Source organism: Camellia sinensis, chromosome 3, assembly GCF_055761805.1.
Source record: "Camellia sinensis isolate YWXY chromosome 3, ASM5576180v1, whole genome shotgun sequence".
In the NCBI taxonomy this organism is placed as follows: domain Eukaryota; kingdom Viridiplantae; phylum Streptophyta; class Magnoliopsida; order Ericales; family Theaceae; genus Camellia; species Camellia sinensis.
The window spans coordinates 17,414,562-17,436,436 of NC_138963.1; the positions used below are offsets into that span (position 1 = coordinate 17,414,562).

The 21,875-nt window shown below is 42.3% G+C and overlaps 1 protein-coding gene across 5 annotated transcripts; it reads right to left on the minus strand.

Annotated features, from left to right (window-relative positions):
* Window positions 1–11,060: 11,060 nt before the first annotated feature.
* Window positions 11,061–21,589, minus strand: LOC114273537 (uracil phosphoribosyltransferase). Of its 5 annotated transcripts, none has more exons than XM_082919175.1 (12): window positions 21,463–21,577; window positions 21,311–21,374; window positions 21,098–21,176; window positions 19,505–19,563; window positions 18,536–18,613; window positions 17,282–17,363; window positions 16,859–16,907; window positions 16,395–16,456; window positions 12,163–12,230; window positions 11,583–11,622; window positions 11,433–11,480; window positions 11,061–11,341 (listed from the first exon to the last, which is right to left on the minus strand). In XM_082919175.1, the coding sequence occupies exons 2-12, from the start codon at window positions 21,344–21,346 to the stop codon at window positions 11,334–11,336; spliced, it is 609 nt and encodes a 202-aa protein (XP_082775301.1). In that variant the 5' UTR covers window positions 21,347–21,374; window positions 21,463–21,577; the 3' UTR covers window positions 11,061–11,333. The 5 variants fall into 5 exon arrangements, with proteins under 5 accessions (XP_082775301.1, XP_028071143.2, XP_028071146.2 ...); XM_028215342.2 differs by having other exon boundaries at window positions 11,567–11,622; window positions 21,463–21,570; XM_028215345.2 differs by having other exon boundaries at window positions 21,311–21,589.
* Window positions 21,590–21,875: the final 286 nt, after the last annotated feature.

Here is a 21,875-nt window from a genome sequence, read left to right on the forward strand (position 1 = left end):
GTAAGCAGAGGACTTGACTGCTCGACTGGGCTAACATCTGGTTCGCTTGAGCGGCTGAGCTCCTATGTTTACCTTCGTGACCGAGATGGTCTGGCACTCTACCTGACCGAGCTAAAGTCAAGCTCGTTTTGCGCGACCGCGCTCCCGCTTACACTTACCCTCCTTTTCCTGCAGAGTCCAAGGGGGCCACACACCAACACCGAGCTCTCAAAGACCGAGCAGCCACCAAACCAGAGTTTGTGCCAAACCACCTCAGCCATGCTAAAACCAACCAGCCACACATGGGGCGCTACCGCTTCTTGGTCGACACGCCGGTCGTTTTAGCCGCGTTCCGGGAATAATATGGTATTCCGGACGACGTTCACCTAGAACTCGGTGCCGAGGACACGACCCCGTGGGATAGATTAGACCAGTGCCCCTTCACCGTGCTTTCTATCATAGAAGGTGGCCTCTGCTTCCCGGTTAACCCGTTGATCTGCGAATTCTTGCGGCGCACCGGGCTAACTCTAACCCAGGTCTCAACCAACACCTACCGCATAATAAACGGAATTGCCGAGCTAAACAATCGGCTAGGCACCAACTTAAGAATGACCGAGATACTTCGCCAGTATACCCTCGGGCATACAGGCGATGGTCTTGCCTATTACTTAAAGAATAGACTGGGCAAGGAGAAAATAGTGACTGATACCCCAGACAAGGACTTACATGACGACGACTTTTTCTGAGTGTCCAATAATTACGAGATAGCCGACGTGCCGGGCTGGTTTATCAATAAGAATTTCGGCGAAACATGTAAGTCGCGCTAACTGCTCGGTTAGATTACTTTCCTTAACCATTTTGTACTAATGTGCTTTGTTTCTTTCCTCTTTGCAGCGATCGAAGCTTTGTAAGCCAATTACCATTATCCCAACGAAGCAACCATCAGAACCGTGTTTCGCTACCGCAACTGGGATTGCCACGAACTCCTCAGTTACGTGCCAACCTACAGGTACTCAGCTTCACGCCGGAGTAAGGTTACAGACTTCCTCCGTGCATCATCTCCCCCTCCTGATCCCACATTGCCGGACATGCCACTTATCCAGTTGATCGAGGCAGAAGAGATGGCCAAAAGAAACCGCATCAAAAACCTCCTCACCGCTACCTCCACCGAGCTACCGATCATCCCATCCCGCACAACCGCTGTCGGTCAATCGAGCGGGACCGTAGTTGCATTGGCATCACCTGCCGCCGGGCAGGCAAGCAAAGAAAGCTGCTGGGCTGGGAAAAGGCCACGTACCGACCCCTCTGCCGAGCTAGTTGCAGAGTTGAACACCGAGCAACCAGCGGTGACAACTGACCCAACACCGCATGGAAGCCACAGCTCAAGCACCGGGGTAAGGAGATCCCGGCGACTGCCTCGGTCAAAGGTGACAAGGAGCATCTACTCGCCTTTGACCTAACCAAAGCCTTGCTGTTACCGAGCGACGTGGTCAGCAACGACCACGTACCGGACACCCGGCTGGTGAAGTCCTCGGTCAAGTCCATGACCCGGGTAAGGACTTTGTGTACTTTGTTCAAATTTTTCCAAGTGCTTGCTTGGTTTCCTTCCTCTGATAAAGTTTTCTTCTTGCAAGCCATCCAGAAACAACACTTGGTGATGGAGAGGATCCACCGACACCGGCAGAAGGCAACCGACACTGCCAGCCAGGTTGAACACCTTCAAGCTGAGCTCGGACGATCCAAGGCTTCGTTGGAGATAGCGAATTCTGACAACTCCAGGTTGCTCAGCCAGCTTGGTGTCGCCGAGCAAGAAAGGGATGTCATCCGGACCGAGCTGAAGGCGTTGAAGCAGTCAAGGAAGGAGGAGCTGGAGGACGCCAACAACGCCGATTTCAAAGAGGCCGAGGAGAAATACACAAAGCAAGTCGATGCCACCCAAGACATCTTCTTCAAGGCGGGTTGAAAGGCTGCTTGTCAACAGCTCGACCAAGGATCTGGAACTGACGTGTTTGCCTCTCCCCCAGCTGCCTTCCTGCCGACGTACCTTGTGTCATATGCCAACGACATCTTCAGCGCGTTGCAGGCTGAGGCCGAGGAAAAAGAAGCGGAAAACGCCGAGGAAAATGCCAAGGGTGACAACCGCCCAAAGCAGGCCGGCCAGAAGCAGACTGGTGTCCAAGAGACCACAACCACAATCGACCTGGAGGCGACCGTGACCAGGGATGAATTCACAAAACTTTCCCCCTTAGTTTAGTTTTCTTTATCTTCTTTCTTTTTCGTTTGAAAATGTAACCGGGCTAGTACTCCACCTTTTGTAATGCTATTCCTCATCAATGAAAAATTCTATTTTCGTCAAGTGTTTGCACTGTGTTTAAACTAAACAACTTCAGCCAGGCAAACAACCTCGGCTAGACAAACAATCAACTCGCCCTTGACCAAATTACCAACTTATTCAACCGGAGAAAAACATCTTGGTTGCAATCACAAAGTTGAGTAAAGCATCAACTTATTCAACCGGAGTAAAACATCTCGGTTGAAATCTCGAAGTTGAGAAGAACATCAACTTATTCAACCAAAGTAAAAACATCTCGGTTTCAATATCAAAGTTGAGCAAGTCATCAACTCAATCAACCGGAATAAAACATCTGGGTTGGAATCTAAAAGTTGAGTACATCATCAACTCAACCAACTGGACTAGAACATCTTGGTTAGAATCTAAAAGTTGAGTAAATCATCAACTCAACCAACCGGAGTAAAACATATCGGTTTCAATATCAAGTTAAGCAAGTCATCAACTCAATCCACTGGAATAAAACATCTCGGTTGGAATCTAAAAGTTGACTACATCATCAACTCAACCAACCGGACTAGAACATCTCGGTTAGAATCTAAAAGTTAAGAAAATCAACTCAACCAACCGGAGTAAAACATCTCGGTTTCAATATCAAAGTTGAGCAAGTCATCAACTCAATCAACCGGAATAAAACATCTCGGTTAAAATCACGAAATAAGCATCGAAAACAACAGATTGCTTCAACAAAGGTAAGTCACTTCTATTATATTGACAAAAAGAGTATTACATTCTGAAATGTAAGGCAAACAAGTCATTGCTCAAAAGAATAACATAAAAACTATGAAAACTAAAAATAGTACAGTTTGAGGTTGGCTGCATTCTATGGCCGGGGTATGCCTTTGCCGTCCAAATCTTCCAAGTGGTATGTCCCCTTGCCCGCTAAACCGGTTATCCTGTAGGGTCCTTCCCAATTTTCCCCTAGCTTGCCTTCGCCTAGCACCAGGGTATTGCCCATGACCTTTCTTAAAACCCAGTTGCCAACTTTAAACGGGTCTGGGATGCACGGTTTTGTTGTACTTCCTGGACAATTCTTGTTGGTATGCAGCCACGTGAATCAAAACTTTTTCGCGGCGCTCTTCAACAAGGTCCAATTCCAGGGCAATTGCTTCAGAATTCAGCTCGGGCTCAAAATTTTCACTGCGGATGGCGGGCATGCCAATTTTCAATGGGATGACCGCCTCCATGTCGTACGCCAGGGCAAAAGGAGTTTCCCCGGTAGATCGCCTCGGGGTCGTCTGGTATGCCTAGAGAACTATGGTAGTTCCTCGGCCCATTTTCCTTTGGCCTTCTCAAGTCTTTACTTCAACCCGTCAAGAATGGTCTTATTTGATGCTTCGGCTTGGCCGTTGGACTGCGGGTAAGCCGGGGTGGAGTTTTGGAATTCAATCTTCAAGTCCTCACAAAACCCTCTGAATAAGCAGTCATCAAATTGGGTGCCATTATCAGAGATCAGAATCTTGGGGACGCCAAACCGCGTTACCACATTCTGCTAGACAAACCGCTTGATGTCCTTCTGCTTGATAGTTGCTAGGGGCTCAGCTTCAACCCACTTGGTAAAGTAATCTGTAGCGGCAATGAAGAACTTCCGGTTGCCCGGTGCCGTTGGGAGTGGTCCCACTATGTCTAGTCCCCACATCGCAAAAGGCCAAGGGCTTGTGAGGGAAAGGAGTTCCCTGGCCGGTTGGTGAATTTGGTGGGCGAGCTTCTGGCACTTCTCACATTTGCGAACATATTTTTGAGCGTCCGCTTGCATGCACGGCCACCAATATCCCTACGAGATAGCGCGCTAGGCCAAAGATCTGCCCCTACGTGACTGTTGCATATGCCTTCGTGAATTTCGTACAGGAAAGCTTCCACGCAATTTGGGTGTACACACTTGAGATAAGGACCGGTGAAAGACTTCTTGTATAAAACGCCAGATGGAGAGCTAAAACCGCTCTGACTTCACCCGGACTTTATGCGCTTCCTTTTTATCGGCCGGAAGTGTCCGCTCTTTCAGGAAGAGGATAATAGGGTCCATCCAAAAAGGGCCAAGCTCAGTGCAGAGTACTTCTGTCTGTTTCGGTTCCTATACTAGGCCTTGGAAGAAACTCAATCAGGAGAGGATTGGGAGAGGTTCGGTCAACCATGGAAGCCAGACCGGCCAGCTCATCCCCGCGGCCGTTGTCTTCCCGTCCAATTTGTTGGACCCTGATCGCCGGGAATCGCTTGATGTGGTCCCTTACCAAAGCTTGGTACTTTGCCATTCTGTCATCCTTAGCTTCGTAAACCCCAGATACTTGGTTGACAACTAGATGAGAATCGCTGTAGACCATCAGCTTAGACGCGCGCACCTGGAGCGCGCTCTTAAGTCCGGCCAGTAGCGCCTCGTACTCGACCTCGTTGTTTGATGCAGGAAATCCGAGGGTGATAGAATGCTCAATGGTCAAACCATCTGGCGAGACCAAGACTATGCCTAGCCCGGCACCGTGACGATTCGAGGCCCCATCTACAAAAAGTTTTCACATTTCGCCAACAAAGAGCTTCCAACATTCTGAGGGGTCCTGGGAGGCTTGAAGGTTGATGGGATCACGGTCGCTCGACTGTTCGGCTTCAGGTTCAATGCTGATCGATTCCACTTCCTCTCCTCTCGACGACGCGACACTGGACCCAACAGGTTGGTCTGTTATGCCTAAGTCCGTCGTCCCATCGCCGGGCTGCGATGACATGCCGGCTGGAGGTTCTATGGTGGGACGTGCAAGTTTCGCGTCGCCAACACCGCCCTGCTGTACAATTTTGGTGGAATCTTCGTTGGCCTCCTCGGCTACTGTGGTGAGATCCACCGGACATACTTGGTGAGTTCCAGGCGAGAACTCGGCAACAAAATCTGCCAATGCTTGAGCTTTTATAGCCGTTCGGGGTTGAAACTTAACGTCGAATTGTCCCAACTCGACTGCACACTTTAGAATTCGACCAGAGAAGTCCGCCCGTTCGAACAAGGCTTTGAGGGGAAACTCGGTCAAAACAATGATTATGTGAGCGTGAAAATAGTGTGCCAATTTCCTGGAGGCCATCATCAATGCTAAGGCAAGTTTTTCGAGCGGCAAGTATCTCGACTCTGCCAGTAACAAGGTTTTGCTCACGTAGAAGATGGGTAAATGCTGGATACCTGCTGACCGGACAAGCACTGCGCTAACTACATGCTGGGACACGACCAAATAAAGGTAGAGTTTTTCGCCGGGCTTAGGCGTTACCAATAGTGGTGCAAAAGACAAATACTCTTTGAGTTCGGGCAAGCCCAGTCACACTCCTCGTCCTACGAAAACTTGGATTTCAAGGCTCGAAAGAAAGGGCGGCAGCGATCTGATGACCGGCTTATGAATCAGTTAAGCGCGACGGCCATCCCGACCAGATGCTGCACGTCCTTAGCCGAGTTAGGCTGCTTCAACTCCTGTACGACCCTGATCTGTGTGGGGTCTGCCTCGATGCCTCGGTTTGTGACTAGGAAACCCAAGAATTTTCTGGATCCCACGCCAAAGGCACATTTAGACGCATTCAAGCATAACTTGTGCTGTTTGAGGATGGCAAACATCTCGACTAGGTCGGACAAATGGTTTGCTTGATGCCGGCTTTTAACCACCATGTCATCAATATAAGCCTCCATCGTCCCGTCTAACAGAGGAGCAAACATTTTGGTCACCATCCTTTGGAAAGTTGCCCCGGTGTTCTTCAAACCAAAAAGCATGACTCGATAGTAGTAAGTCCCCGTGGAGTAGTGAAAGAGGTGATCTCACGGTCGGGGCCATGCATGGCAATCTGATGATAGCCGCGGTAGGCATCCAAGAAACTGAGTCTGTTATGTCCGGCCGTTAGATCCACCAACTGGTCTATTCTGGGCAGGGGAAAGCTGTCTTTAGGGCATGCTTAGTTGACGGTCTTGTAGTCGACGCAAACTCGCCACTTCCCATTCTTCTTGGGTACTACGTCTGTGTTTGAAATCCACCGAGGGTAGTATACTTCCTGAATAACCCGAGCTTCAAGCAAGTTCTTTACCTCCTCTGCGACTACCTCGGCGTGGTGCAACGCCGACCTCCTAGTTCTCTGAATGACCGGCCTTGCACCAGTGAAAACATTGAGGCGATGACAAATAAAGCTTGGGTCGATACCGGGCATGTCATAGGGCGACCATGCGAAGACTTCGATATTTGCCATCAAGAATTCTACCATCTCGGTCCTTTCTTGGGCGGTAAGGCTTGAGCCGAGCAAGAAGAACTTGTTCGAGCTTTCAGTGTCAATCCGCAGTTCTACCAACTCCTCAACAGCTTTGCCCTCAGCCTTCGCGCCCACATCTTCAAGGACTCCACGATCTTCCGGTCCTTCAATCATTTGGACGAAACCTTTGGCAGCTCAGCTCCCGTTCACTGCCACGAAGCATTGTTTCGACATGACTTGATCGCCCCAAACTTCCTCAATTGCCCCCATAACCGAGGGGAATCTAATAACCTGGTGATAAGTCGACGCCACAGCCTGCATAGTGTGAAGCCATCCCCTGTCGAGGATCAGATTGTACGTAGACGGCACCTGCAATACCCAGAACTCCACCTGCTTGATCACGGATCCAGCTTTGACCGGTAAAATTATCTTTCCAAAAGGCCACTCCGATTGCGAGTTGAAACCAACCAATGGAGAAGTTGCCGAAGCCAAGTCTGTATCTCGGAGTCTAAGTTGTTTGAACGTGTCGTAGTACATGATCTCGACCGAGCTTCCCTGGTCGATCAAGATGCGCTTGACATCAAATTCTTTGACGCGGAGTGTGACCACTAGGGCATCGTTATGTGGCGTTTGAATGCGCTCTAGGTCCCTTGTGGAGAAACTAATCACGTCTTTCTCCTCGGTCTTGCCCCTTTTGATCGCGGACTGGACCGACAACACTTCCCTCATGTGTTCCGCCTTATTAATCATCCCTCGGAGCTCGCATACACGCGCCGGCTCCACTATGCCGTGGATCACATTAACCACTCCTTGAGGGGGCGCCTCCAAGTCATCCGGTCCATGCTGATCAGCCGGGATGGGATGTGCGGCCTTAACACCCCCATCAATGTAAAGATCCAAGTGTCCGGCTGCGACAAACTCCTTCAAGTGTTGCTTCAGAGGCAAAGAGTCCTCTGTTCGGTGTCCTCACTCTCGGTGATATGTGCAGCGGTACCGTGGATTGAAACCCTTTTGTGCGTCGCCCAACTTAGCAGGAAACCGGACGTAATTCTCGTCATGGATTTCACTAAGTATGCGATAGATTGGAATCTTAAAGACCGTGGTGATGCCTGTCTGAGCTTTCAACCTTCTGTTGGCATTAGCTACGTCATCGCGGGGGTATTCATCTCGGTCATTACGACGACCCCTTCCCCAATTTTGACGATTTGATCCTCGGTCAGATTCCTCGGCGCGATCATTTGGACGGTTAGTCTCCTGTCCAACTGCGTGTACCTTGCCAGCTGACCTCTTGTCTGTTGCCACCGGAGTTATTTTCGCGGTGGATACCGCCGCATCGTCCTCTACTCGGATGTGCTCATTGATGCGCTGCATGAGTCGACCCATGGATGTCGGCTGGTTTATAGTAAGCGAGTCCCGCAACCTATGTCCGACCGGGAGACCGCGTTTATATTGGGTGATTGCCAGGTTGATCGGGCAATCCAAAATCTCATTGAAGGTTTCCCAGTATCTGGAGTCGTATGCCTTGAGTGTGTCGCTCGGCTCCATTTTGACACTGAGAAGGTGGTTCACCTCCTTTGGGGTTTTTGTGTTGGTCTTGAAACGAGTCACAAATGCTTCCGCCAACTGTTGCCACCTTTCGATGCTTCCCTCTGGCAGCCTTTCAAACTATTTCAAGCCCAACTCACCCAAACTCGACGAAAAGATTAGGCACATAAGAGCGTCATTGCGCCTATGTCCGGCCATGACCTGCCGGAAGTGGCTTACATGCATGTATGGATCGGTCTTTCCGTCGTAGAGCGTAAACTTGGGCTGGTGGAAGCCCGCGGGGAGAGGAGTGGTTTCTATCTCAAGGGAGAAGGGGGTGGCGCTCAGCCTCGCCAAATCTGTGTCTAGAGGGAGAGGCACGGCTGGGCGGGGTGGTGGCATTATGAGCTCTTCACTGGCATGACCCCCGTAAGATAGCCGCTGGAGCGCCGGCACCCTTTGAGTCTCTCGCCGGTGAGCCCACTCTTTCAACACTGCCCGCAAGTCCTCGGAGCACGCAAAGTAGGAATACCTCAACGTCGTCGCAGGACGCGAGGGTTTATAGGGTACTGTCTTGCGCACTCGACTTCTCTGCAGGCGCATCGGAATCTCCAACCCTGAAACTTCTGTTAATAGAAAGAGAGGGAGTGTGCCGCTGGCTCTGACTGCTTGAACGGCGTGATTGGGTGCGCTCATTGTGGTCTCCCACTCCAGCAACATCCTTCCCTTTGACATGTCACTTGAGATCTTCCATCTCTGCCGCCATTCTTCGAATGACGGCGTCTTGGTCCCTCAACTTGTGCTCTAGACGTCTGGCCTGTGATTCTCTCCGCCGTCGGTGTCCATCTGGGCTCCGAGAGTGACCAAAACTCCTTCTGCGCTTATCCCGTGCGTCTCTTGAATGTCCTTCTAGGGAAGTCTCCAAGTCCGCCATGGATGGAATATTCCCACAGACGGCGCCAATTGTACGGGGAGCAAATATTCCGCAAAGCCCTTACTCCTTTCTACCAAGCTCTTTGTCTGTCCAATCGACCTGCGAACAAAACGGCGGTGAGCTACCCGGCGGTGTGTGGCCGAAAAACCCCTACGACGGTCAAGTTAACACACACTCAGGGATAGAGAGAGAGAGGAGAGACTTGAATGTATAGATTTATCTCACCAAATTATGTTCCATCATAGCATGGGGGGCGCAGACACGCTTATATACTTTCTACGTCCAAATCTGCTCCCATTAGTCTCTTAACACATGGTGCTGCTCTCCCTTCTGTTAGCACAAACCCTGCAATCACCACCTAACCAAACCGTCAGGCTATATTAGCGGAGCTCGACAGACTGGCGGAACCACCTTGGCCTTTCACGACCGCGCTGCGTAGCGTACCCGAGTGCTCCACTTGCCGAGCTCCAGAATGACCGAGCTCGGTTGCATTCCGGCAAAAGTCGAGTTCAAGATAGGCCGAGCCAACAAACCGAAGGCCTTCCTGCCGGCACTAAACACGTGAACCATGGAATCCAGCATGGCAGGCAATCATCTCGGCCGAGCAACTCAAGTAGCTCGGTTTTCAACATAGACAAGCCCAAGTAGCTCGGTCCCAACATGGTCCTGGGCCTCAACCGAGCAAAACCTTATCTGGACTAGCCCAAGCTATCACGGCCCAAACATGTTCAGCCCCTCATTTTGCCCGGCCTTTACCATGGTCCATTCCAGCTCATAAACCTCCCTCTCAATAAACATATGAATAAATTATGTTTTATTTTATAAAATGAACGACTATTGTGAGGCCCATGAAATAGACCATTCAAATTATCGATGTGGGTCCAAGTTGGAACTCAAAAAAAAAAATAAATAAATAGATAAAAGATGAAGGTCAGTAAGAGAACTCAACCCCTCCATACTTGACTTGGATTTATTTTATTTTTGAAATAAGACTAATCAAAACATCAAACTCATCAATGATTTGAATGCATGGACCATAAATAGTTATTTATAGATAATTCCAACCTTGAACTCCTTCATTGCTTTTACCATGGAAAATTCAAGAGAACATAGGAGAATTGACTGTTTATATATATTGTGGTAATTTGGTTGGAAGGTAAGGAAAGCAAACAAACCAACTTTACTAATAAGAACAATGATTACTACAGGTAAAATTGCCTTGGTTTTTTGCATACCAATTTTTTTTTTCATCTTGTGTCTCATCATCTCCCTTTGCATTAGAGGTAGACAATTTACTGGTGGCATGGGTAGTACAGTTGGTGGTGGTGGTGGCCACCATGGACATGCTATGTCAATTTTCACAACCACCGATGGTGCTAGATGTGGTGATGGTGGTGGTTTTGGTGGACATGAAGGTGGTGGAGGTGGTGGTGGTGGTAGTGGTGGTTGTGGTGGTGGCGGAGGTGGCGGAGATGGTGGGGTTGGTTGTGGTGGTGGGGGAGGAGGTGGTGGCGCCCCCTAATTTTGGAAAATCTGTATTTCCTCTTTGGTATGTTTTCCCCTCCATTCTTGATTGTAGTAGTAATATTTATGACAACAATAACAATGTATATATTGTTAATAACTACATCAGTGATGAACACTAGAACTTCTAGTGCCCATGTGGCCGTGTCAACAACAGAATACAGATATTGGGGGCAGTTTATGGCAGCAGAGCTGGTGTTCATGGCAGTTGCTGCGCTCGTGATAAAGTATTATTTCAGACTTTTGAATATAGGTCTAAGAAGTAATTCACCAAAAAGAGCATACAATGTATTCACCCGCTTACTATGATCTCCTATTGAAAATAAGACTGATCAGATTCTCAAAAAATTATCCATATGTAAATAAGTCTGTTCTAAGCTCTTTATTTTTCATAATTGGATCCCCAAAGCAAGGCACAATTCTGTCTGAACTGACCCAAAGGCGGGAAAAAAACCGACCAAAACCCGGATACACCGGTTGGTTAAGGTGGGTGGTTTGGTCTGCTCAGTTATATTTTCAATCCTAGCCAACGGGATTTTACATGAGCATACTCTGTTTTGGTAATCAGACTGCTTCTATTACATGTGTGTATGATCCATTTAGCACACGAAAAAAGAATATTAATGCCCGTATAATAATGCATCATGAGTTTTCATGTTCTTGGTAATGGTAAAACAGAAAAGTAGATCCACAATTGATTATATGCTCAAAATGCCAAATTGAAGGAAATCAATGACAGAAAAAAGAAAAAAAAGGACTTGGGTAGACATACAATTCGGTGGATTTATGTACCAAAACTACGGTCTCCTGCATCTCCAAGTCCAGGAATTATGAACCTGAAAATTGCCCAAACAAGATGAGTTTTAAACACTACAGCCTCGTGAAAGTTGTTGTTTCTTTTTCATTATAACAGTGGGAAGTATTTACCCTTGGTCATTAACAGTGGGGTCAATGATTCCAGCATATACATGAAGCCTGAAAAATCATAGGGACAACAAAAATAAAGGCACAAGATTTATTTCAGTATCTTGAACACAGGATTCAATTCAGAAATATATTACCCAGGGAAATTCTCACTGAGCTTTTGAAGGGCCGGAGGAGCAGCAACAGCAGATACCTATGGCATGGCAGTTTGTATTGTAAGAGCATTAACTATAAACGCCAACTGAAAATGAAAAATGGCCATCCTTTGTTTGCACAGATGCATGTACTATGAACTAAACAAGACAACATTTAACAGGTGCAAAATCATCAGAAATGCAGTTACAAATCAATCCAATCACTTATATTCGACTCTTCTCTGTAAAGATTAACCTAGAAAACCAGTGTGTACTTGAAAACCTGCTTGCACATCTGATTATAAGTTAACTAAAACAGCAAGATTTTCCAAATGAGGGTCTTGACATTTGTAAGAAAGAAAAAGCAAGAATATTCGAAGAAAATACTGATAGCTTGTATGGGAAAAAATGAAGACCGACTCCTTTCACGTCTTATTGTGCAACACTTGCGCTAAGGTAACTAATTCTAGAAATTGCAATTCGAGCATTTAGATATATTCAAAGTTGACATAAATAATCCCAATGCATATATGTGCAATAGGAGCATAAATAAGGGAAAGAAAAATACAGAGAGAGAGAGAGAGAGTCATTTTACTAACCACTTTAATTTGCTTGTTATCAACCCCCCGTTCCTTTAACAGGTTAAGAGCTGCAACTATTGTACCACCTAACATTTATTTGTGAAAAAAACAGAACAAATAAATATAAAGTTGACAGTTGACCCAAGTCAAGCTTATTTTTATCTCTTCCAGAACATTAAACACAAACAATAAAAAAAACTCTGCAGGCAAAAATTAAGCTACGGATGCTATACAAAATAGTTCATACATTCATGGTACTAGCATTCACTGGAGAGAGGGAGAGAGAGAGAGTCGCATTCAGCTTTTGTTTATGTTAGATTTGCATAAAGGAAAGAAAAGAGAGGAAGAAACAAGAGAGCACTGTTGCTGCTGTATACTATTTCACACACACTAAACATATTAGGGTTACACATACTTATAATAAAAGACTAAAGGAACAAAAGACATAACTACCCTTATATACTAATACTTAACACTCCCCCTCAAGTTGGTGCAAAGATATCTCTCATGCCCAACTTGCAGCAAATAGGATGGAAAACCTTACTACTAAGACCCTTAGTAAAGACATTAGCCAATTGATCTACAGACTTCACAAAAGGCATACATATGAAATCCTTATTCAATTCCTCCTTAATGAAATGTTTGTCAATCTCAATATTTTTTGTTCTATCATGCTGAACAGGATTGTGAGCAATACTAATGGCAACTTTGTTGTCACAGTACAGTGTCAATGGTTCACTACAAACAAACCCAATATCATTCAACAAGGACTAGAGCCACATCAATGCACATGTACTATGCGCTATAGCCATGTATTCTGCCTCTGCACTAGATCTGGACACCACTGTTTGTTTCTTAGGAGTGGTTTGGGATGTACTAAATAAGTGCACTTTTTGACTTTTTATGAAATATGAGTTAAATATGGGTTGGGTTTGAAGTGATGTGGTAGAGAGGCAATGTGACTTAAATAAGATGATGTGATTTAAATAGGATAGTGACTTTTTGAGTTTTCAACTTTTTTAGTATATGCCAAACAAGGCCTTACTACGCCATGTGACTAAATTTCCCCCCACAAATGCACAGTAACCGGAGGTAGATCGTCTGTCATCTATAGAACCAGCCCAATCAGCATCTGTGAATGCCTCCAACCTCAAGTGACCATGATTGGAAAATAAAATCCCTTTTCCAGGAGCAGATTTAAGATACCTCAAAATATGATACACTGCATCCAAATGAGGGGCACGAGGCTTATGCATAAATTGACTCACTATCCCAACCGCATAGGCAATATCTGGACGAGTGTGGGATAAATATATAAGTCTTCCCACAAGTCGCTGGTACCTTTCCTTCTCCACAAGATCACCAACACCACTACAAAGATGGTGATTAGCCTCAATTGGTGAATCAGCAGGTCAGTGGCCTAACATGTCAGTTTCCTCAAGAAGATCTAGAATATATTTCCGCTGAGAAAAAAAGATGCCTTTGTCAGATCTAGCAACTTCAATCCCAAGAAAGTACAGTAACGAACCAAGGTCTTTGATCTCAAATTCCTTGGCCAACAGCATCTTAAGATGTGTCACTTCTTCCTCATCATTACCTGTCACAACTATGTCATCCACATATACTATAAGCACAGTTACCTTATTTGCGTGACGTTTGACAAACATTGTGTGATCTGAATTGCTTTGCTTATACCCGAACCTCAACATAGCCTTTAGGAATCTGTCAAACCAAGCTCAAGGAGACTGTTTCAAACCATATAACACCTTTTCAACCTACAAACTTTTCCAACTGTAGACAGAGATGAGAATCCCAGTGGTATATCCATATATACCTCCTCCTCCAAATCACCATGGAGAAATGCATTCTTCACGTCTAACTGCTGTAAAGGCCATCCCAAATTAGCTGCACATGAGAGAATAGCACGAATGGAATTCATCTTTGCCACAGGAGTAAAGGTTTCCTGGTAATTAATTCCATATGTCTGAGTAAACCCCTTGGCCACTAATTGTGCTTTGTGCCGTTCAATTGTTCCATCTGCTTTCTGCTTGATGGTGAACACCTACTTACATCCTACAGGCTTTTTTCCACTAGGAAGAGAAACCAACTCCCAAGTGTTATTCTTGCTTAGAGCTTCCATCTCTTCTACCATAGCTACTTTCCACTTAGGATCATTGATAGCTTCTGTCCAACCCTGGGGAATACATACCGAAGACAAAGACGAAACAAAAGCACGATATGTAGGAGACAATGAATCATATGACACAAATTTAGAAATAGGGTGTTGAGTACAAGCCCTAACCCCATTTCTAAGAGCAATAGGAAGACTCGAATCATTGACAACAGGACTCTCAACTACAGGTGGAGGGATAGATTGAGATGCATTACCTAGAACTGGCATGAGGGATGAAGATGGGTTTAGTGGCACAAGGGATGCTTGCTCGTTTGGAGGCCGAGAATAAGTCTTAAGATCAGCCCTGTCCAAATGACCACTATTGTCAAGCTCTACATCAAGAGAACTATTAGGCTCCCCCTCACCACAAATAATAGTTCGCTGACTAGGAAGGAAAAAAGACAAAGCACTACGGCGACTCTCCTCTTGCTGGACAAGGGCATACACCTCGCGTAGGGTGGGAAAAGGTGAACGACCCAACACTTGGACGCGAATCTGATCATACTCCAAGTTCAAGCCGGCAAGAAAGTCATACACACGCTCTTTCTCAACGGTTTGCTGAAACAACGTTGCATCCTGAGAACAAACAGCCTGGAAGCTTTGGTAATAGTCTAGTTCCTGCCACAAACTACTCAACTCAGCATAATAGATTGCGAGTGATCTATCTTTCTGATCTAAGCTCCGAAGCTTCTTTCTTAACTCATACGCCTGCGCATCATTACCTTGTTGGGAGTACATTTGGGCTGCAGCTGTCCAAATCTTATGAGCAGTATCTAATAAAAGGAAATTTCGACTAATGATGGGCTGCATAGAGTTGATTAGTCAAGTCATAACAAGAGCATTTTCAGAAATCCATTGAGTATTGAGGGAGTCGTCACCATCCGGTAAGAGAAGAGAACCAGTAATGTAGCCAGTCAAACGACGAGCAGCAATAGCAAGACCACAGGAGCGTGACCAAATCAAATAGTTGGAACCATCCAATTTAACGGGACTAATTTGAAGAGAGGGATTGTCGGTAAGAGTCATAACACGACGGAGGCCACCCTCATCACTAATTGTATCCTTAGTCTCACCCTCAGCCATTGAAGATTAAATGCCCACAATAGAAAAAAAACAAATACCTGCCCAAAACAGCAAAAACAAATAGAGGCGAATCCACAAACTCAACTTAGGGACAAAATTTACCTCTAGAGACAAAAACAGAGCCGAAACAGGGGCTGAAGAGGCCAAAACCAGTCAGAAACTGAGAGAAAACGTGCTGAAACTAAGGAAAATCGACAAAAATAGAGTGAAACCTTGCCAAATCATCAAAACCAGTCCTCCCAACCCTAGGACAGTCCCAGTCGGCTCCCAAGGTAGAGGGAGGAAGGAAAAAACAGCCAAAAACAAGCCCCAGCAGGGTCTTCCAAAAAAACCAATCGTTTTTCCAAAAATAAACAAAAATTGGAAAAACACTCAAAAACTCATCAAAAAATTAAAATAAAAATCTATGGTGAAAAACCATCAAATTTCGACCATAAAAGATATTTTTTTTTTCTTTCTATGTACAGGGAAGAACCAAAAAAAACAAGAAACAAGAGAAGAATCTTCAAGGAGGAAGATGAAGCTCTGATACCATGTTAGATTTGCATAAAAGAAAGAAAAGAAAGAGAGGAAGACAAAAGAGAGCATTGCTGCTACTGTATATTATTTCACACACACTAAACATATTAGGGTTACACATACTTATAATAAAAGACTAAAGGAACAAAAACATAAATACCATTATACACTAATACTTAACAGTTTACATTTTTTATTCTTCCAGAAAGTGTTAAATTTGTCAACGGCCATATCAAATGCATCTCAATTTGCAATCCATAAGGAAAGACAAGATGAAAATCAAAATACAAATTTGATCTGACCAAGAAGTAAGAACTTATTTATCAAAATTATTACAAGGATAATAGAAAAATTAGAGGAACCATGCAACTTTAAACAGTTTTTTCAATCAGAGACAAAAAGAAGGAAACAAAGAAAACACTATGAAAAAATATGCTAAGCATGAGGAAAGGAGCTCTAGCCATAGTAAAAATACCCGTTGCCAGCATGGGATCTACAACAAATACTCGAGATCCTTCAGGAAATTTTTCAGGTAACCTACGAAACAAGATGCAAAATGTATCAGAAGCAAGATTACCCAAAAACTGTTATTTGTTTTTATAATGAATGGTTAAGACATTCAAATATCCACATGTTTAGATTAGGTATTCATATGCTTTGAAAATAAAGTTAAATAGGGTACACACATGTACTTTTAGTGCAGTTTATTAACTAAGGACTTAAGATTTGCGCCAACAATGACAAGTACCAAAAAATATGGTGAAAGGAAGAAAAAGTTTTCATAACATAAATAATGCATGAAGGCTTTTGGTTGAATTGGAATCATACCATAATGAAAGCAATGAGAAAAGAACAAGACAACATGTTCGGAGCAAAAAGGAACAACATAAAATGAAGAGTAAAGGGAAAAGCTAAGTTTCTACAATGGAGAATTCTTACTTGTTCAAATATACAGTTGGCTGAAGTGTTTCCTCATCTCTGCTAATACCTTAATTTGCAAAACGTAAATAACATTATTCACAGACATGGTCAATTACCTAAAAATTTAATGAATCTTCAAAATGAAGGAACAATATATACCACATAAAATAAATTGGATTCACTAAATGTTATTGAAATAAGCAAAACCATAAAAGCAAATTTAATGAATAAAGGTACCGAGCATGTGGACATGATTTTACATGTACAAAATGCAATATTCACAGGAAAGATCCTAGTCCCATCAGAACTCCTAAAGAATATAGGCCTTTTGATGAAATTTGTAGAAGATTTATATTCAAAGCTAAAAGAATACATATAGATAAGTTGACCTATCAAAATAGCATCGCCCCTTCCACATGACAATGCAAAAACCATTCTTACCCAAATGGTATGTTTTTGTTGCCGGTAAAATTGATGATGCATATTCTGATAGAGCAAGACCAGCTCTCAAGATAGGAACAATCTGCAAAGCTAAAAAAATACTGCATCAGGTGATGGCTACATAAAAGCACTACTCTGCCAAGGGCCCAGGATTAAATAATTTCAAACAGAGACCACATTCATAAATTTGTATCACGATTTGTCGCCAATAATATTAAAAAAAAAAAAAGGCGAATTACACTCCCTATAGTTTGAGACTCTTGTCACTTTAGTCCCTGATTTTCCAATTGTGACACATTTGACTCTGAATTTTGAATCTTATTCTAAATAAGAACAATTGAATATAACATTGCTCAATTTCAATAGCAAAATCGTCAATTTGATAAAATATAAACTAATTTGAGAAAAAATATAAAATATAAACTAAATTGACAAAAATAAATGTGAAAAAAATATTTTTGAATTTTTAAAAAATATTTCTGCCAACCAAAGATAAAATTATGTAAAATTAATAAATCTTTTACACATTTATTTATTTATTTATTCTACCAAATTAATTTTTATTATGTGTTTGAATGATGATCATGTAATAAGTGGTTGTTAGGCTTTTAATGTGTAATAAATACATTTAATATACGAAATGCTTTTAGTTTTGGATTTTTTTATTTAATGGATTGGTTTAATAATGATATCAAAGTCATCGCTATATTTGACATTGGGAAAAATAAAAACTAATTTAATGAAAATAAAAACAACCGCCCATTATATGATCATCATCCAAACACATAACAAAAATTAATTTGGTAAAAAAAATAAAAATAAATGTGTAAAAGATTTATCAATTTTACATAATAGGTAGAAATAATTTTTAAAAATTTAAAAATATTTTTTTGACATCTATTTTTTTCAAATTAGTATATATTTTATCAAATTGAAGACTTTTTCTTTGAAATTGAGCAATGGTATCTTCAATTGTCCTTATTTAGAACAAGATTCAAAATTCAGGATCAAATGTGTCACAATTAAAAAGTCATGCACCAAAGTGGTACAAGTCCCAAACTATAGGGACCATTAGTGTAATTGGCCCAAAAAAAAAGTATGTCCTAATCATTTGCAAGTTGCAACGAGCATAATGGGGGAAACTTCCTAGACTCTATATACAGTGGCAGGATAGGGAATTAATTCAGTCTATCCATTACAATGAAATGAGTAACAGTGGTAAAAAGAAAAAACAGAGAAGATTAATATACTAACCACCACAGGTTCCCTTGGATCAATAAATTCTACAGAGGCAGGACCCATTGGTGACCGAATCTCCCCTGTTATGGTAGGCTGCCATCAATAACAGCATAGCATCATAAGCACATAAAAAAGGTAAGAAACCAAAACAGCTTCCAACGAAAAATCCACTTTTTAATGACCCAGAAAGCTCATATAAAATGCAGACACCAGATGTGTCAGGCTCCCAACATTGCTCACAGACTACCTCCTCGCAAGCTTCCCACAATCCCCTTGGAAGGCAAATTCTTTGGAGATTGAGGAAGAAAGAAGAAATGTATACATATGTGGAGAGAGAGAGAGAGAGAGAGAGAGAGCATTGTCAAGTTGCTAGGATGCATATATTCCAAGATAACAAATAGCTTTGGCTAGATTCTTTGAGTAACACTCATATTAACTATTCATGCATTTCTTGGAACTCTTATGTGGTAAATATCTAGGAGAAGAGACACATACAATCAAATGTTAACAACCACATTCCAACAATTCTCTAATGAACTTGAAACAGGCTACAATTGATATTAAGGAAAGTTCTCCGCACAGATAAACCTTATCCTTATAAATCAATGTCCACATTTTCAGAGTTATGCATTAGCTCGGCCAAAACACTAATTTTGACAATGTCTTTATATAGTGTATCATAAAATAAGACGCACCAAGGGGATGCAACCTGTATACAAAAGTCCATAAGACCTATCTCATCTATACATTGAAATTACTCAAACTCTTCAACAAAATCCAAAAATCGGTTCAAGGATGGATCAAAATTTCCTAGAGAGCCAACTATACAAAAATGATAATAATCCACTTTTCAATCTAAAAATAGGAACTTCCTTCCCATCAAAGGTCCTCTTGCGTTCTTCATCCATATCAAGACATTTTTTATTGTTAGTTTTTTAACACTAATGTTGTTAGTAAAACAACATGCATAATGTAATAACTCACCAGCCAATCCCTTGATGCTTCATACATGAGCAGCCTCCCTAACTCAGCCATGGCATTTTCTATAATAAATATGATAACAGAGACATTAATGTATTAATAAGGAAAAAATTTAAAATTTGTAAGTTGTAACAAATCATTGGAAGCAATACAATTTTTTTGGAAAATGAAAACCATAAAGGAGCAACACTGTATTTTGGAAACATAATCTAAAAAGGGACACGAAGAAGTAGTTCTTTAAAACTTTACCAAATACAATCAAGATAGATAAAATAAATTTGCATATTCTAATACAAAGAAATTTAAAGGCTTCTAGTTCTTCTCAAAAGTCACACACGGTAAGAACTCCTTCGAAGACAGGTCCAGAACTAAGCCAACCTGACTTTTTTGGTTTAATTTGGTAGAGTTTGAAGAGACATTATAGATTGAACACAGAACTAGCAAGAGAACCTACAAATGTTAGTACAATAATAGATTAAAAAACCAGCTAAACCAACCCAACCCAAGAAGAAAGCCTAGTATAACGAATATATTTTGTAAATATCAAAATTACATACAATTAAAAGGGTATTTGCATGTTTCAAGTAATAACTTACTAGTGTACGGCTTCCTCCAAAGGTTGAACAGCAGTAAATGAGACAAATGTTTCATTTTCCATGTGCATTCAATCACTCCAGGTTATTCATTCATTAGGGCCGGGGTTTTGTTGGAATGAAAAAGCTTTTCTCATTCCACCAGTTGTGAAACATAAACCAAGACATACCCTATCATAAGTATGTGCTACCAATTCTCTTTCTGATCCTCCACCTTTCTCCTATTTTTCATTTGAATTCACTGTAGGATTCAAATACCACACAACCATGCTTGAGTGCTCTAGGCTGCAAGCAAGATTTACAATGAAGTGTGTCTAAAAAGTAACATCATATATCATAATGTTTTAAATATACCTAAGAATTCAGATTTGATGTATTCGATGATCTGTTAAATAGACATACTCTAAATGAATTATTGTTCTTCTATGGAATTCCCATGGCGTGATTTAACCTACGAGTCAGCAAGTGTCAAACAAACCCAATGTAAACTTCACACAGATGCTTAATTATCCCTTGGGTTGGTTCCAAGTAAATCGGTTCAGATTCAAAGTCCATCACCTATTCAATTCAGTTTTTTTCCCAGTACTATTTCAAACCAAGCTGCATCATGCATACCCTAGTAGCAAAAAGGGCTGGTTAAGAATGTGTCCTGATTTAAGCACCATACATTTAAATGGCCAACTACTCCTCCATGTCTAAGAAGATTGCAAAATTTTGCTCAATGACAAACATTGGCCGAAGTTTCCTATTCAATTCATAAATTCTCAAATTATTTCATTGTCAGTGAAAAAAGAGGGCAGCTTTATAATCACATTTGAATGAAAATCATGAAGACAACAGTGTGCATTGCAAGGATATGGAAACTAAATTTGCATCCAGATCAAGACTTTTTGCGGAAAACACTAAAATTCACACAAAAAGTAACAAACTTGACAGCAGAGAAAAACGCTAATGAACTTCCCATTAAAGACAAAACAATGGTGAAACTCGAACTGTCACTCACTAAAGATAGGGCAAGGAGTCTGCTCATTTCTAAGAACTGAAACCCAGTGCATTATCAGTGGATGAGGAGGAACAATCACCTGAAATCCAACCCAACATTTCATTAGCTTAATAACCAAGCTAATTCTCTGTTTGGTTACCAAGAAAATAGGATTCAGAAATCAAAATTTTCCAACATTTTCTTGGAAACCAAAAGGAAAAACAACGCACTAACCAGCATTCTATTTGCCGAGATCGAATTCTCTTGCATTGTCGTTAGAGAATTAAGGGCCAGAGTGCTACGTCGCCCAGAACTGAGTGTTTAGAGAAAAAACTAGGGTGCGAGGAGTGTTGAAAGGGAAAGAAAGAGCGAAATTGAAACCCTACCTTGTCGTTGGGATTGAAAATGAGAAGTGCACGCCATTTTAGGTCCAATCCAATGAGCAATTTAAGAGAGAGAGAGAGCGCGCGCTTTGGAGGGCTGATTATTCTTTTCTTTTTCTTTTTTTTAATCAAAAAAAGCTGATTATTCGGTCCGATGAAGAAAGGTACTAGAGAGGTGTACAATGGTCGCGCCCTCACTTGATGATTACTCCCTTAATTTTACATCATTTTGGGCTATCACTTTTACAAAATTAATAAAATTGAAAACTTCCATAATCATTAATTCGGAATGTACATTTTATTTTAAAGGTTATACATATATGAAAAATATATACAAAATCACTTTTTAAATTTAATGATGCATAAGTGATATAGTTGGTTGATTATTAGAGAATAATATTATATGTATTAATTGG